This window comes from Triturus cristatus, chromosome 6, assembly GCF_964204655.1.
Source record: "Triturus cristatus chromosome 6, aTriCri1.1, whole genome shotgun sequence".
Taxonomy (NCBI): domain Eukaryota; kingdom Metazoa; phylum Chordata; class Amphibia; order Caudata; family Salamandridae; genus Triturus; species Triturus cristatus.
This window is the reverse complement of record NC_140589.1, coordinates 1741331959-1741349467: the sequence shown is the minus strand read 5'-3', so window position 1 is coordinate 1741349467 and position 17509 is coordinate 1741331959. Positions and strand designations below refer to the sequence as shown.

The window sequence follows — 17509 nt, the reverse complement described above, 5'->3', positions numbered from 1 at the left end:
CCGTTCCTTCCGGAGGAAGGCATTGACGTTCCTGAGGTCCAAGATAGGGCGTAGGCCCCCCTTGCCCTTCTTGGGAACCAGAAAGTAGTGGGAATAACAACCACGACCTACTTCTGGGCTCGGAACGCGCTCGACGGCCTCTTTGGCCAAGAGGGCCGAAACTTCCTCTCGCAGGAGATTCAAATGATCCTCCGAGATACGGTGGTGCTGCGGTGGCATGGCTGGAGGGGTCGTCTCGAAGGGGAGGGAGTAGCCCCTTCGGACGATTTGCAGCACCCACCTGTCCGAAGTGATGGTACGCCAGTGGAGCAGGTGATGGCGAACCCGGCCTCCCACTGGCGAGGAATGGGACGGAAAGCTCGGACTAGGAAGGCTTGGAGGCGGATGCTGCCGGGGTGGATGTGGACTGACCGCGTCGTCCTCCATTACCGCCTCGGCGGAAACCACGTCCGTGACCGCGTGCAGGTTGGTTCTGCGGCCGGTGGCTAGGCGGGCGTGAGGAGGAGGAGCCCCTTCCTTGGCCACGAAAGGAGCGAAAAGCGGAAGTTTGTGGCCGCGGGGCCGAGAGGCCCAAGGACGTGGCCGTAGCCCGGGAGTCCTTAAAGCGAGCCAGCGCACTGTCCGCTTTCTCACCAAAAAGGCGAGTGCCATCGAAAGGCATGTCCATGAGAGTGCTCTGGACATCCCCGGAAAATGACGTGGACCGCAGCCAGGCATGACGTCTAAGCGCCACCGTGGTAGAAATCGCCCTACCCAGCGAGTCCGTAGTGTCAAGTCCACATCGGATTGCATGACGTGCCGCATCTCTTCCATCGGCCAAAGCTTGGGAGAGTTGTGTCTTGGCCTCCTCCGGACACAGGGGTAGCACGTCCTCCACCGTATCCACAGAGAGTGGGAAAAACGGTCCAAGAGACAGGCGGTGTATAAAGACCGCAAGCCCAAACAGCTTCTTAACGAACTGTTCCAGTCCCTTGGAATCCCGGTCCGGAGGAGCGGTCGGGAAGGAGAATTGGGAGGTAGAGGCCTGGATAACCAGACTCTCGGGGGTGGGGTGTTGGGACAGAAAACTGGGGTCGCCCGGAGCAGGGCGGTGGCGCCTGGCAACGTTCCTATCCACAGGAGGGACTGTGGAGGGCTTGGACCAGGTGCCCTGCAGAACGTCAATGAGGGCCTCATTGAATTGCAGCAGAGGCTCAGTGGAGCTTGCTGCAGACTGAAGCACCTCGGTGAGGATGTTCGTCCTCACAGCCACGGCAGGCAGCTCGAGCCCAAGGGCTTCCGCCGCCTTGCGCAGCACCACAGAAAAAGCTGCACCCTCCTCCGAAGCCACAGTCGGAGGAGAGATGAATCCAGTGTCCGGTGAGGTATCCAGACCACTGGCCTCCCCCAGTTCATCTGCCCAGTCCTGAGAAAGTTGACCTTGGAGGGTCATAGGGTCCTCAGACCCCTCCCAGTCGCCCCCGTCATCCAATTCCTGGTAAACAGGAGGAATGATCGGAACCGGACGATAGACAAATCGTGTCCCTAGCGGCGCCGGATGCGGCGTCGATGGACGCCGCACCGGCGCCGGGTCCGGACCGGGGCTAAACCGGGTTACGACGTCGACCGGATTCGGCGTCGGAGGTGGCACCGGTGTCGACGCCGGCGGAGGAGACGTGACGAGGTCGACCGGCGTCGACGGGGGCCCAGGCCTGGGCCCCTTGGGGACCTGCGGCGTCGGGGCCGGAGCCTCCAACGGCGCCGGGACCGTAGTCGCCGGCGCGCAAGGTTGCCCAGTCGAGTCCGCGGGGCCCGAAGGCGCGCCAGCGGGCATCGACGGCAGAGCCAGGCCCCTCATGGCCGAGAGGAAGGCACTGATCTCCGCCGGCATCGCGTCAGTCCCAGGGACCGGCGGGTATGGGGACTTGCGCGGCGCCTGCGGCTCCGACGGAGCCGCGGGGGTGGAACCACCCGGACCCTCGGCCGAGTCGCGCGACCGGCGAGGGGAGTCCGAAGAGCGATGTTGCCTCTTGGACTTCTTGGATCGCTTGGACTTACCCGAAGAGCCAGACGATCGATGGTGTCGACTGCGGCTCCGCGACCGATCCTTGGACCTCCTCCTGGACCGGGATCGAGAGGGGCGCGGAGCCGAGTGGCGGATCTCGCGAAGCTTGCGGGACCGCTCCCGCCTAGCTTTCGAGGTCAGGGCCCTGCAGTCGGAACACGACTCCGTGTCGTGGTCGAGGCCCAAACAGTAGAGGCACCGGCGGTGGTGATCGGTCACCGACATCAGCCGATGACAATCGTCGCAAGCCTTGAAACCAGGCATGCTACCGGCACCAGATGTCGAGACAGTGACAAAAGAGTCAAAAATATTTTAGTCAAAAAAGACTAAAAAGGGGTAGCTCTCCCGGATCGGCGCTTACTGGCGCGGAAAAAAGAAGAACTGACGTCAGCGCGCGAGGGCGGCGTCTAAGTACTCCGACGACATCATTCCGGCGCACGACGCCAACGACTGACGCGGAGCCGCAGACGACGCCTAGCGACGCGCAAGGGGTATTGCTGACGAAAAATCTTCCGGATCCAGTCTGACGCCTGGGGATATTCTAAGGTGAGGAATCTAACTAACATGTTTCTTTCAGATTGCACTGTTAAAAGTTCAGAAGGCAGCAGATAAGAATGCCGGAGCAGAAAAAAACAATGGGCGCAGTGCTCCCTCTTGTCACTAGAGGGCAGTCTTTCAGCGCGAATGTAATATGTTGTAGGGAATCATTACACTTGAATTACAGCATAAAATTTCAGCACAATGAAACGGAAAGGAGTGAGATTTCTGTCCCCATGGTAGAGCCCTCGGATGTCATGTCAACGAGGACAGAGGATTATTTGCACTCCCTCTTCTTGTAGAGCTCACTGTTATCAGTACTGACTAAGCAGCCCCTGTCCTTCGAGTAGACAATAGGCCTCACTAGGAAGAGGGAGCTATTCACAGTGGGCAGCGGCCGCGCGCGCCAGCTCTGCCGACTCGTTCTCCACCTTTTCCTGAGAAAATCCGCGCTATCTGTTCACATTTTAATATTCTGCAAATGCCTGGACATGAGTCTTAAGAAGAACTTTATATGAAGTCGCCTTTATTAATTCTGAACCTGGCTTTTTTGTTTTTGTTCAGTCACGGGTGTCATTAGCGCAGTTTTAGAACACATTTTAAAGCGTTTTTTTCTTCAAACATGTACTATTTACCGTATGTGACTGATAAGGCGAGAAATTCCGGCTTTAGGTGATTTTTCACATTTTTGTACAGGTAGGACATTAAAATATCGGCCATGTCGATATAAAACTGGTCTGGTGGCCACCCTGCTTGCAGAGATGGCTTACGATTACTTTGAATGAAGATTACGAGATGACTACATGCCACCTTGTACGTCATTGCCCCGTCCTGTGCTTAACAGTTTGGAAGTTGTAGTGTTCGGTCCTTGCAGCAGGGCCACTTTAGCTAGGCCTCCGCAAAACAATGGTGTGTAAAAGGAGCATTGTCTGGAACACGCTGTTTCTGTTCTGGGTGGTGTAGAACCATTTAGGAACCTTGTTTATACTGTATTTATCATGGCTATTCCCCTGTCTAGTGCGCACTGAAGTACAGCCAGGTATCAAAATTAAAATATCTGAGATCTTAACTTCTTCACCCGTCCACCTGTATGTCTTATGCTTCAGTCCAATGGAAGACAGACTGTCTAATGAGAAGGGCGAACATGGTGGTTACCTGTAGTCATTCTTCTGTCTGTCTTTCTTTCCATTCCTGTGTTTTCTCACAGTTGGGTATTGTTTCTGCTTTGTTGCAGACTCCGGTGGACCGTTCTCTTCTGGAGAGCGCGAGTAAAACAGATAAACTTAAGAAAGGGAAGCGAAGAAAAACAGACTCCCAGGATGTGGATGGAGAAATAGAAGCCTTGCTGTTGAGCAGGAAAGGTGAGCGGTTTGACCGATCTTGAAGGTGCAGTTGCCACCATGAGTATGGTGTATGAGCAATATGTTGTTAACTTCCCTCAGATGTTTCCTAGGCAATCATGCAAATTCAGACACAATTCCAACATCATCTGGGGACTGTTCTCCTTTTAGCAGCCCATGAAGCTGTTCAGGTGCACCTTCTGTGCATGGTAAATATGCAGATGAGATTTGCTTAGCACAAATTCATCCATCTGGGTTTTGCATAATTGCTGAATGTTCTCATGGTACATGATTCAGTTAGAAAAATGAACAACTGAATGACGTTCATCAGGGAAACTATGGACATTTTTTAAATATAATGGGAAAACCCGAATGAGGATGCTGTAGGAGCCAGCAGTGGCAAAGCCAATGGGCCTGGGCCTGGCAAGCCTGCGTTTATTTATTTTCAAACCTCTGAATCCACTTTAAAAGTCTAAAAGTAACCAGTAAAAAAACTGCAGCTTCTAAAGGTGGTCTACATATATGTGTAAAAAATAGATCAGATAGTGTGTGATGTCACTTCCGCTACCCATAGCATCGTAGTTCACATGCCATTCCCAGAAAGGATAGGCCAATAAAAACCTGGGAGATCTGGTTTCTGTGAAAAGCTTCCTTTATTTTACGGGCTAATTACACCAATGTAAAAGACCGTAACAGAAAAGCTTGTCTGATCCATATTGTTTGCTGTCTCTGTCTTGTTGCCTTTTAATGCTTCAAGTGAAGGCATACCTATTATCTATCATCTGTGAATATGTTTTTCTAATCCGTGTATGGCTGTGATGGGCTGAGCACCTTTTGCCTTTCACAGTAACACCTATGAGGTTCTCTTCTGCTAGTTGCATGAAGCAGTTTCCTTTAGATGTTGTGTGGGGTTGTTTCAGTTTGTTAAGTCTCTAGATGCCTGTTTGTGTCCCCCTGATTCTGGCTCTTGGTACACATGCCTCCACTGTTTGCTCTGATAATCCCTCCCTTCGCTGGTCTAATGCACTAAGCGTCACAACGAAGAAGAACTAGTCGATGCTCCAGCCAGGGATGGCACCAATACAGCTGTCTCTCACCAGCCTGCACTGTCCTCATGTTGGCAATATTTTCTCCGGCCTACCCTTTCCTCAGACACCGCCAGCGTGCCCAACTATTTCCCCATTGAGCCAACCTCATAAAGCTTTTAGGATTTCCTGGCAGTGATCGCTTGCTGGGATCGTTCCCATGGTGTAAAGTGATGCTCTTTTCATCCCCACACTGTGAGTTTCTTATGGAGTTTCATTGCGCACCTTATCATACAGCAGGCATTCAATGTAAACAAAGGCTGAACAATTAATACATGTAATCGATGTTTCAATAATTTACAAAATCCAATTGAGTTTTAAGAGAGGGCCGCCTGCTCCCAACACCAAGCATGGTGTCTTTCGTAATACAGCAATTGGTCTATCCATCCCACGCTTTCTTTTTTATATATCCTTTAAACATGTAGCTTGTTGTGTCTGAAAGACATATGTTTTTATCCAGTTCTTATTGCCATAATGATAACCATAATGGTGCAAATGTGTAGTTATACTGAAGTATACAAAACAGTGAGGGGTGGAATGCTTGAGTAAATCTGAGCCACAGATAATTACATGAGGCTGCATCCCAGTCCATTGTTATTTTACACACCATGCCACCACAGGTTGGACCCAGCCATATGTAAATCAATCTGGACCCTGCTCCAACAGGAGCAGTCCACCCTTAACTGTCAGACCAGGTCCTCCCTGAACTGTAACACAAGCAACCCAATACCAGTTTAGCCCTTATTAGGCCTCATCAGTCTTGCATAGCTTGGTTCCAGTGACGGTGTGTACTGGTCCAACGTCTGGACATACCCGTCCCACTTAGGGCAACGCACTGAAGTAAACAAGGTTGTGATAGATGAAATACTTGAATTAATCGCAGCCACTGGTAATTACTTGGGGCTACATCCAAGCCCATTGTTATTTTGCACATCATGCTACCTCTGTTTGGACCCAGGCGTATACCAAATCATATTGACCCTGCTCCAATAGGAGCAGTCCAGTCTGAACTGCCAGGTGAGGTCCTCCCTGAACCAGAACACAAGCAACCCAAGACCGGTTTCACCCTGATTGGGGCTCTTCAGTCTCATGTAGTTTGGTTCCAGAGGTCTTGCTACTTTGAAAGACGCCAGGTTCCTTGAGCTCAAGAAAATATTTTTCCCACTGCTGTGGGACAGTTTTGAAGGGATTCGTCCAGTTTGACCAGTTTGTGCTGGCTTCGGTTTGATTTGTATTCACCTCATCTGAAGGCTCCTTTAACATGGGCGATGGTCACTACAGCGGAAACAGGGAGACTCGAGTTTCACTCATGCAGTGGAAGCCTGCTCTGAAATGAAACGAAGGGAATGGCCAGGCAATCACCCCACACACAATTCTCAATGTGCACCATTTTCAGGGGAGTGATAAAAACAATTGTGTTCATGCAGACTGGTATGTCTAGGATGGACATCTCCAACTTAGCACAAAAAGCCTGTCCCTAAGTACAACATGCACTCGCCAGAGGGATACTTCATGTGTGTCCGAGGCATATTGAAGGCCAAAAACCCCGGCTGTGAAGTTGGAACAGACTGAATACTTGAGTGAGGCAGTACCCTCACCCCACACCTGGGCGTACCAATTAAAAGGCCAGTGCCCCTGACTGTAGTCTTGCTGCCTTCACCACATCGTCTGGGTCGACAGGGCAGTAGCCACTCGCATTGATAATGCTCTGTATCGAAATGAGCACAAATCAAATGGAGCACCTTTAGCATTCTTGTCAGTCTCATGAAAAACACTGGGCTATCCATAAATATAAGGTGACAGCGAGACACCGCTTTAGAAAGCTATGCACAGAATTTCCGTCCCAGCAGCATTGCCTGATTTGAGACACAGATTTGACCTGCTCCGTTTTAGCCTTCTTTAAATGCATGTTTTCAAAGTAGTATTTGAGTGACCCAGAAAACTGTGTTTTGAGGATAAATCGTGCAGGTTGCTAAGCCTGCCATGGAAATTGTAGGTCTTTTCCTAAAAGCAGCAATTTTCAAATATTTCTCTGCAACTCTTCATAAACTCCTGAAAGTCCTGAAAACCCAATTCCCATCTAAGGCAAAGCTACACAACTGAACTCTTGAAGACCTCTTTTCCTTTCCCAAAGTGTACAAGATATAAGTCACCAGTGTTTTGGTTTCACCAGAAACGTCACACTCCTTGCTAAGCCCTGGAGTGAGTCATTTAATGCAATCATATTATAATTTTAATACCCCTAAGGTGATTCCAGTGTGTCCAGGTAGAATGATCCCCTTATTCATATATTTCTTCTTTACCATCTTTGTGGAACCAATTCAGTCAAAGCATGTCTCCAAGAATATAGGAAATCTGCTGCTCCAAGAACAGAGTCAATTTAAATACACCATAGAAACAAGGACATTTTTGAAGATTACTGCATCATGGAGCAGTAGAGTGTTCATACCACTGTCCATCAGAACCTCTTCACACGCCACCATTGCCTGTGGTCCTCACATTGTAGAAATATTACATTCAAACCCTTCAAATGGAGAAATGATGTGTGGGTGAGTCTTGCACAAACAAATCCTGTTTTGGGTTGGGGGAGGGGGTTATAAGTGAGCATTTACAGCCTACAATCTCACTGAACAGATGCCAATTGCTGGATCCCATTCTGTTGGTATGCCAAAATAGGACATGCTCTGCCTGCGCTCGAAACTGTGAGATACTCATGACTAATGTCCTGATAACTCTCACTACTTGGGGTAGCCGAGATGACCTGAGAATTGTTGCTGTGTATAGTGCAGGCCCATATCTCTTTTGCCATTACCTGTACTAACACATGGTTAGACATGTTCTATCTGCTCCGCGAGAGGACCTTTGTGAATTCTCTTTTTGTTTCCCTCACAGGGAAGAGTACAGTCCCACAGCCGCAGCGTTGCTCTGTGAAGTTTGAAGACGTGGGTGGCATTGAGGAGACACTGAAGGTAAACCTGATGTCTTACTCTGCATATCTCTGGTGCATATTGTAGTCACTGTGGTGCATCCTGCCTGTTTGTAGAGATTTAGTCACAAATGTTTTTTGTGAAAGCTGCTTTTATCGGTGTGTAACCAGGTCAAGATCTGATGCAGGTTTTAACAAAAAAGAGGTGGTGCTAAGGAGCCTTGGCCCAAGGAGCCGTGTAATTCTGTATTTCTGCCAAAAGAGCCATAATCTTAGATTGGATGGTGAGAGCTTTGATGAGCATTTGCCACCAGGGCAGACATTACTACTTTATTTATGAAAAGACAATCAACTTATTCATCCTTATAGGTTTTTGCTTGAGCTGCTATCCCCTTTGTATTCACATGTTGTACCTTCTGTAGAGCAGAAATCCAGTAGGAGAAGATCACATTCCCAACTATTAAGTTGAGTAATACCTAAAATACTGGTGACAGTAAAATCTTTCTTTCCAAATAAAATAGTCCAGTGGTCCAATACATGTATGTACTTGCGTCTAAAGAAGTATCCCTTAAAGACACTTAATATGGCTAGATGGCTAGCACAGCAAGCAAGACAAAGGTGGTTTGATTGCATTGGTGTACTTCTATAAACCATTAGCCTATAAACACATGAAAGTGGTTTCCTCAGACAAAAGGGAGCACAGGCTACTGAAGTCACTGTAGATAACACTACAAAAACTCTTGCTTTGAATAATGACAGGTTGGAGTTTAAATCCATATGACTAACATTAATTCATAGGTCCAGTTGAGCATCTCAGTTGAGGTGGTTTAAAGTACAAATTAAAATGAAACCTGCTGTATATGCAAAGCTGCTGCAGTGGAGACAGTCTCCTATTTGTAGAGCGCAGAAAGTGTCTTGACCCAGCTGTCAATTGTGAGTTACTATACACACTAGGTCTCTCTTACTCTGTTTCCGTGGCTCTCTTCCACCATCTGGTTTTTTCCCCATATCTATGTTCATAAAGAAGACAAATTTGCTACAAAGGGAATAGTTTAAAAAGTCCCTTACATTTTTTCAGCACTACTCAAAAGTTTTCCAAAGCAGCAGTTCAAGATCGAGTCTATAGGGTTGAGATGTACGAAAGTGAAAGCCAAGAGCTGCTGTCTTCCCGAAACATCTCGGATAGTTGCATTAGTGCTATATCAACATTAGCCGCTTGTTTATATTTGCATTACGCTTTCACTCAAAGTGAAAGCGTGATGCAAATATAAACTAGCGGCTGCCTTCCTGCAATGTCGAGCGCTTGTATCTGCCTCTTTCTTGTTTTACCCCGCGCTTTCATGTAGTTTTCTGTTTTCTGTGTCCCTCTTCCCCCCTCACACCGTCCTTACACACGCCTCCGTCTAACAGCCTCTCATCCCCTCTTTCTTTTCCCTCCTCTCTCTCATCCGGTCTCTTTACTATTCCTGTCTGTACACTTTCTGCCTCTTACGCTCCCTGTCTCACTCTTTCTCTCCTTTGTGGTCACTGCCACACCGACGTCTCCCCTCCCATCCTCTCTAGCTCTGTTTCTCATCTGCTTTTGTTTTGTCGTTTTCTTTCCTTCCCCGCTCCCGCACCTCGACGCTTTGCCCTCCTGCACTCTTCTCCTGTCGCTGCTTCACTCTCTTCCTGTCGAACCTTTCTCTCCCTTTCCTCCTGATCGTCGCTTCTTCCCAGTCATGTCTCGCCCCTTCATTATTCCCTCGCCCTCTCCACCCTCTTCCCTGGCTCTCCACCCTCTTCCCTGGCTCTCTCCCTCTTGCCTTGCTCTTTGCACTCCTTTCTCCCGTGAGAGGGCAGGTGCAGGGGTGGGAGTCAGGGGCCGTCGTATTTAGCACATTAACCTTTTCCGGGCTGTGCAAAGGGGTCCAGACACATTACAAATGGTCAGCTTTAATCAAGATGTCAGCTCATTAACCTGCAGAGACCCCTTACTGATAAACCATTTCAGAGCCAGTCCTTCATTGCCTGGCTCGGCCGCGAATCATTACTAAAAGCCAGTCCCATTTACAATAGAAAACTCACACTAGTACAAATGCAATGCAATAGATTAGACAATAACAAAAAAGTGAGCTATTGTCATTTGGCATTACACCATTTGATTAATGCTTCACAAAAGGATTTAAAAAAAAATAAAAAACTAATTGCAATGCCAACAGCTTAAAATAATGTCAGAGCGAGACCTATTGCATTGTAAATGCTTGTTGTGATTTGGTTTTAATCCGTTTAGTAGTTTTTGAGAAATTCATGGGAAGACAAATTTGTATATCGAGAGGCGCGAAGCCTTTGTCAATACTATGCGATGCCTCACGAATACCCACGCCAACAGGAATTCTGTGATTGGCTGACGGCAACCTCTGTAGAAAGGGGTGTTTGTGGAACCCCTAATGTGTACAACATGTCAAAATGTTTTTTTCCATGAATATCACTGGAAATCTTTTTAAAAAATCATTCAGACACTAATGTACTCACTCAGAGACCCACTCACACTTTTACACACACTCACTTTCAGACCCACTGAGAGACTCGCACACCCAGTCACAGACCCACTGAGACACTCACGTATCCACTCACAGAACCTCTCAGGCACTCACGCACCCACTCTCAGACCCACTCACTCCCAATCACAGACCCACTCGGAAACTCATGCACACACTCACAGACCCACTCAGGCACTCATGCACCCATTCACAGACCCACTCACTCCCACTCACAGACCCAGTCAGACACTCGTGCATCTCATTCGCAGAAGCAGTCAGACTCTCACATGCCCATTCACCGACCTACTCAGACCCACACGCACCCATTCAGAGACCCACTTAGGCATTCATGCACTATTGCACAAACCCACTCAGATAGTCGAGCTCTCACTCACAGACATCCTCAGCTCCTCATGTACCCCCTCATGCACCCACTCATAGACCCTCGTGCACCACTCACAGACCCACTCAGACAGTCATGGACCCACTCATAGACCTACTGAAACACTCATGCACCCACTCACAGAGCCTTCGGACACTTACGCACCCACCCACAAAGCCTCTCAGACACTCGCACACCAACTCACAGACACACTCGCAACATATTTGCGAATATCCCTGAAAACATTTATAAAACAATTTACATTCAGATATTCTCTCCGACACTAATGTACTCACTCAGAGACCTTCACACACTCTGACACCCACTCAGACACCAACTCAGAGACTCACGCACTCACTTGCGGACCCACTCAGAATCTCATACCATACACCCACTAAGAGATTTACATACCCACTCACATACCCACTCAGACATTCATGCAAGAACTCACAGACCCACTTAAGCACTCATGCACCCACTCACAGACACCCTCATGCACCCACTCACAGAAAGACTCATGCTCCATGAGTCAATCAGAACGCTCTATTTTGAAATTGGCGCTCCTGAGAAACAACCGTCCAGATAAACAAATATTTTTAAACCTTAATTTCTCAAAAACTAGTCCACTCATTTACACCAAATCACAAAAATCACAAGCTGCGTACCAAGATTTGTCTTCCATCCAAATTTGGTGTAATTGCATTTAGCACTTTTTTTTCGGTAGTGCTTCCTCAATAAGTCTTTGGAAAATGCATGCAAATTTTCATGTTTTGGGGCTCTCCTTCTTCTCGGCCCCCGCTTGATGGATCACCTTGAAACTTTCCATGCACAAACTAGACAAAAAGAGCACTTTTTTGGAAAGTTTTGTGGGGAGTCGTCTTGCACTAATTTTGGTAACCCTTATGGTGGTTTGAGTGGTCTTTGATAACCATAGAAAGCTCTCAAAGTAGTAGCTGTGGAGAGCAGTCTTCAGGCTTATCTTGAAGGAGTGTTAAGCATCTTGTTTTACCAGTTTAATTTGTAGTACAAGTTAGATGAAAAGAAACTGCACAGTGTTTAGCAAAAATAAGTCTGTTTATTACAACACCATATCACTATCAGATTGGTATATCGCCTACCTGGAGATATCAACACAATACACAAGAATACTTAAAAACAATCCAGTAAGTAGCACAAAATACAGTGGTCTCCAGGGGAGACCAAACCATATACTAAGCAAATGGAATGTGAACTGTAAAAGAAAACTGTACTTGGGCCAGAAAATCCAGAGGAGCTGGGGACAAAAGGAAACACCCAAGGTAAATACCCAGGAACCCCACTGAGGCTGTGTGCAGAGTGAAAAAACAGCCGTGTTCCCAATAGAAGTCAATAGAGGAGTTGCAGTTTTGAAGAAAAAGGACCCTTTCCAGAGGAACCCAAAGAAACCCTTTGCAAGACAGACGGTTGGAGAGCCACCCATCCCACCTGTAATGTCCCTGAACCAAGTTATCCACACCAGGGAAGCTGGGTGCATAGGAACCTGCTGTAGACAGCAATGGACAACTTAGAAGAAGATGCCGCTGGAGAAGGCTGTTAAGGAGTCCAGTGGAATCCAAGGGTGAATTCTGGAAGTGAAGAACCTGTAAGCAGATGGGACAGTGTCTATGCCACTTGGAGGCACGGAGACACAATGCCCACCGATGTTGGGAGGTTCTAAAGAGTCGACGGTGACCTTGTCACTGCAGCTGTGAGGACCAGGTGCCGCTGAGGAAGACCAGGAGTCGTGCACGAGCTGTCCCATGTCAGATGCCGGTGACTAGGTGGTCGGTGTCTGGCGGGAGCACCAACAAGCCTTGGTAGCCTCAACTGGCGTGGAAGATGATAAAGGACCAACAAGGTCCAAGGGGGGCACTGAAGCAAGAGAAGACCCACGGGAGGACCACAGGCCGAAGGCAAAGGAGTCACAAGAGTTACCAAAGATGCCCACGATGCACAGGATGCAATAAGGATGCTGATCTTGGAGGGAAAAGGTGCTGGAGGCTGGAACTTCTTGTAGCCCGAAGATCTCTGGAGTGCACAGCCAACAAGCTTTGCTAACGGCAAGACGACGCGATGCACAGGGGTTTGATTCCATCTGTTCCGACGAGAGATACTGGTCTCAAAATTGCAGAGAGGACAGGACCGGCCTACAGGGAGTTTCAGAACCGCCGCCTATGTTCCAGAGCCTCAGGAAGTCCGTAGGATGACAGGGGCAGCATACCTGTCAGATTCTTTGCGGAGCCTGCTAATGCAGGGGAGTGACTCCTTCACTCTAAGGGAGATTTCTTTGGGTGTCCTTGAAACCCACAGGTCTGTTAAAAAATGTGGAAGAAGCACAGACACAGACGACGAGGACAACTTGAAGGACAGCGAGACCAGGAGCAGCAGGAGTCTTCCTTGGTGCACTCTTGGTTCCACTCAAAGTCTAACGAGGTCCATGTGTTCAGATGATTGTAAAGCGATGTAGTTTCAGTGTTCAGTCTTATCCCATGACAAATCTGAGGATCCACCAACGAAGGCGCCATTAAATACTCTAAGTAAAGGGTTAGGACGACTCGGGGGTTCCTCCGAGAGGAGGGGCTGGACAGAGGGGAGGATACTCTCATGTCCTTTGTCCAATTTCGGGCCAGAGGGAGAGTTAATGGCTCCCTGAAGTGGTTCAAGCTGTAGTATGCAAGGAGGTCACCAAATGTGCCCTTAAAAGCCGTCTGATGGCGCTGGCAAGCTCCCCCCACCCCCACCCAATACACTAAGTCCTTTCTGGGAGGTAGTCACACAGGAAACCTATTGTTCTACCTTCCCCTGCTCGAGCTTGGCTTCGCAGCAGGAGGGCAGAATCGCGTTTGTGGTCAGCAGCAGCACTAGCTTGCTTGCCGACCCTGAAAGGCTGTTACTAGGAGCCCCCAGTACATGGTATCATACTTCCAACACTGGAATCAGTGTTTGGGTATGATTCCAAAACATTTGATACCGAACATGACCCGGTTCAGGGCAGCCACTATATAGTTGGACATCTCGTAATGACTGATATCCGCTATGTGTCTATAAATGGCTGACCGCACTCACCAAGCCTAGAGAATTGACTCCCGGGTTTCCAGGGGTGACCTGCTGATGCAGGGGCACCCTCACACTTATAACCAAGCACCCTGCCCTCAGGTCTGAAGATCCTCCCATAGGGGTGACTTATAGGTTTAAAGTGCAGTGACCTCAGATATAAGGAAACTTATAACTGTTGTTAGAGGTGTAAGCACCAACTCTCACAGGCTGCCATGGCAGGCCTGCAGTCAGAGGTTAAGTGGACTCCCATGGGCGGCACAATACATGTTGCAGTCCATGGGATACCGCTGGTGTACCTATGCCCTAGATACCCAAGTACAATATAGTAGGGACTTATAAGAGAACACCACTAGTTAATTGTGGAGGTACCATAGTATTTACAATGTCAATTAAGGGGAGAATGCACAGTTCCTGGGGTCTTGATTAGCAGGATCCCAGCACACTAGGTCCAAAACACACTGACACCAGGCAAAAAGTGGGGGTAACCATGCTAGAAGGATCCAACCTTCTTCCAATGGGGGTAAAAGTTTCAACATGGATCATCTCATAGTATGTAGCCTCAGATATTTGATGGCGTGAGAATTAACTTGTATTCCCCTTTCACCCACTCGGGGCCCGTAGACCCCTGCATCGGACAGTGGATAAAGGATTGTTTTCGGCCAGTTATCCCTGAGGCCAAAATAATGACTAAAGTCAGATCACCGCCGCGCCTGATTTGGCTGGATCTCCCAGGTATAATACAAGGTTGTCAGCATAGTGCGTTATTGTGTCTTCTAGGCTCTCTGACGTCCGGAGACCAGTGATCGTCTTGAATCGTTTAACTCTGTAGGTTAGGGACTCTATAGTGATAGTGAAGAGCAGATGGGGCATCCTTGTCTCACCCACCACCTGGTATTATCTGGTTTGGCAATCAGGTACCTACCCAGCACCTAGCCCTCAAGTTGGTGTATAATGCTCAGATGTAAGCAAGGAACCTCTGGTCAAGGCCCACCTACTTCAATAACACAAGTAGATAATATGCTGTTAACACACTTTTCTAAGTCAATGAATAGTAATGCCAATGGTCCCTGGCTGCGGCGTCCCATCACCTGCATCATTAATTGCTCTTTGGATGTTGTGTCTGGTCTCCTTTTGTGGCATAAAACCACTCTGGTCAGGGTGAATTAGCCCTGACACTAAATCAGCTAGTCTTGGTGTAAGTATTTTTTTGCAGGATTGTATTCTCAATATCTATTAGTGAGATTGGGCGCTATGAGCCTGGGTCATCTGGGAGATGATCAGGCTTTAAAATATTAACTATGTGTGCTTCTCTTAGTTCCTGTGGTAAGTCGCCTTGTTGGCTGGCTGAATAAAATGCATCCAATAAAGGTTTCGATAGTAGGGTGGCGAGGCATTTGAAGAATTATTCTGGGATCCCCTTGGGCCTTGGGTATTCACCTGATGGTAACTGACGAATGACTTCCAAGATTTCGTCTACGATTATCGGCTTTTCTAACTGTGCTCTCTCTGTTCCAGACAACACGGGCATGAATACAGAGGTCAAATATTCAAGGAGCTGGTCTTGGGCATTAAGAGTAAATTGCTGATATAGAGCTTTGTAATGGTGTGCAAAACACTAGCGATTGACTTGAGATTTGCATGGAGGGACCTGAGGTATATGCGTTGAACCTTCTTTCGCACATGCAAGACAGTGGGTCAACTTGCCCGTTTTGTCCCCCTAGTCATATAATCAGCTCTGGCTGCCATCTAGGTACTATATGCCATTATCTGTCCAATTTGGCAGTGATGGAGTGTTGCTTGTTAAGTTTTTGCAAGTTATTGTCTGAAGCTGTGGTCTGTACTCCTTTTCCATCTGTAGGACCACCTCGTGTAAGACAAGGAGGTGGTGTGGTTTTTCTTTTTTTATGGTGTGAGATGGAACTTATAGCCCTTCCTCTTGTGACCCTCTTGTAGGCCTCCCACAGTATCATCCGTGAGTCAACTGTACACTCGTTGATTTCGAAGTATAATGTTGTCTCTGACTTCCCGGGTTTTGAGCCACCATGGTCTCATGCGCCACTTGTAATGCGCTAATAGAAGGGTTGCAGGTATGTACAACTCAAGGGGTGCATGATCATAGATCCCCCTGGCATGCAGAGATATGGTCGTGACCCAATCTAAGTTGGAGTTTGGTAGTAGGAAATAATCCTGGTGAATGACTTGTGAGAACCAGATAAAAAGGTGAAGCCAGATCTCCACCCCCCTCCTCCCCCATGGATGGCAGTGACAACAAACATCACAAAGACCCATGGATCTTGTAACATCTGCTAGCATTATGTTATGTTGATTTGTATAGCCACTAATCACCCGAGAGGCCCAGGCGCTTGGACAAGTTGTGTAGGCATATGGTACCAAGGGGCTTATATGAAGAGCCATATCTTCAGCTTCTTGCAGAACTCAATAAGTGAGGAGGAGGCTTTGATGTGTTGAAGGAGATCTTTCCATATCTTGGTTCCAATGTAGGAGAATGAGTGACCTCCAGTTTTGCTTTTACGGATGTCAGGCATGTGTGTGAGTAAGAGCGAGGCAGAGCGTGGGTGTCTGGTTGGTTGGTGAAAATGAATGCGTCTGTTCAGGTATTTTGGTCCTGTGTTGTGTAGGGCTTTGTATGTGTGTGTGAGATGTTTGCATTGGCTGCTCTTGTAAATGAGGAGCCAGAAAAGCTTCCTGAGGTGCAGTGTATTATGGAAGGTCGAGTATGAGGCTTGCGGCTGCGTTCTGGATGGTCTGGAGTCTATGTGAGAGTTGTTTGGGGATTCGGGCATGGATTGTTGCCATAGTCCAGCGTCCTGGTGATGAGTGCTTGTGTGATGGTCTGTCTGGTGTTCTGAGGCAACAATGTGAAGATCGTTCACAGTATGTGTAGGATGTGGAAGCAGGAGGTGCACACTGCGTTGAGTTAAGCCGTCACATTAAGCTTGTCATCTAATATGATCCCTAGATTTCCTACATGGACTGTAGGTGTGTGAGTTGGTCCTAGCTCCAATAGCCACCAGGTGGAATCCTATGGGGAGGTCTTTTTACTGAAGATCAGTGCTTCAGTCTTGTCAGAGTTGAGCTTCAGGCAGTTGGTTCGCAACTAGTCTGCTACCATGGTCATGCAGTTGGTTCTGGTAGTGTTTGTCTTGTCCATCAGTTAGAGAATGAGTTGGGTGTCATTAGCCTAGATGATGACGGTGATGTATTGTGATCAGATGATGTTTACGACTGGTGTCATGTATATGTTGAAAAGAGCAGGGCTGAGGAACCATCCCTATAGGACAATGCATATCAGTTTCTTGGTCTCTGATGTGAAGGGTGGCAGACTGACCCTTTGTGTTCTTCCTGTGAGGAAGGAATAGATTCATTTTTAGAGTGGATCCCTTTATACCAGTCTTGTGGACTCTTCTGATGATGGTGTTGTGGGAGACCGTGCTGAAGGCTGCAGAGAGGTCGAGCAGGATGAGGGCCACTCTTTCTCCTCAGTCCAGAATGTTTCGAATGTCGTCGGTTGCCATGATGAGTACTGTTTCAGTGCTGTGGTTCTTTCTGAATCCTCATTGTGTTCTGTCTAGAAGAC

General features: G+C 48.0%; 1 protein-coding gene across 1 annotated transcript in view; it reads left to right on the top strand.

Moving 5' to 3' along the window:
* The window catches only part of NVL (nuclear VCP like), a 444777-nt gene that overhangs the window by 88114 nt on the left and 339154 nt on the right, over positions 1-17509 (top strand). The window contains exons 7-8 of the mRNA XM_085612998.1: positions 3816-3942; positions 7899-7975. Coding sequence (XP_085469124.1) covers positions 3816-3942; positions 7899-7975 — 204 coding nt within the window. The remainder of the gene's footprint in view (positions 1-3815; positions 3943-7898; positions 7976-17509) is intronic.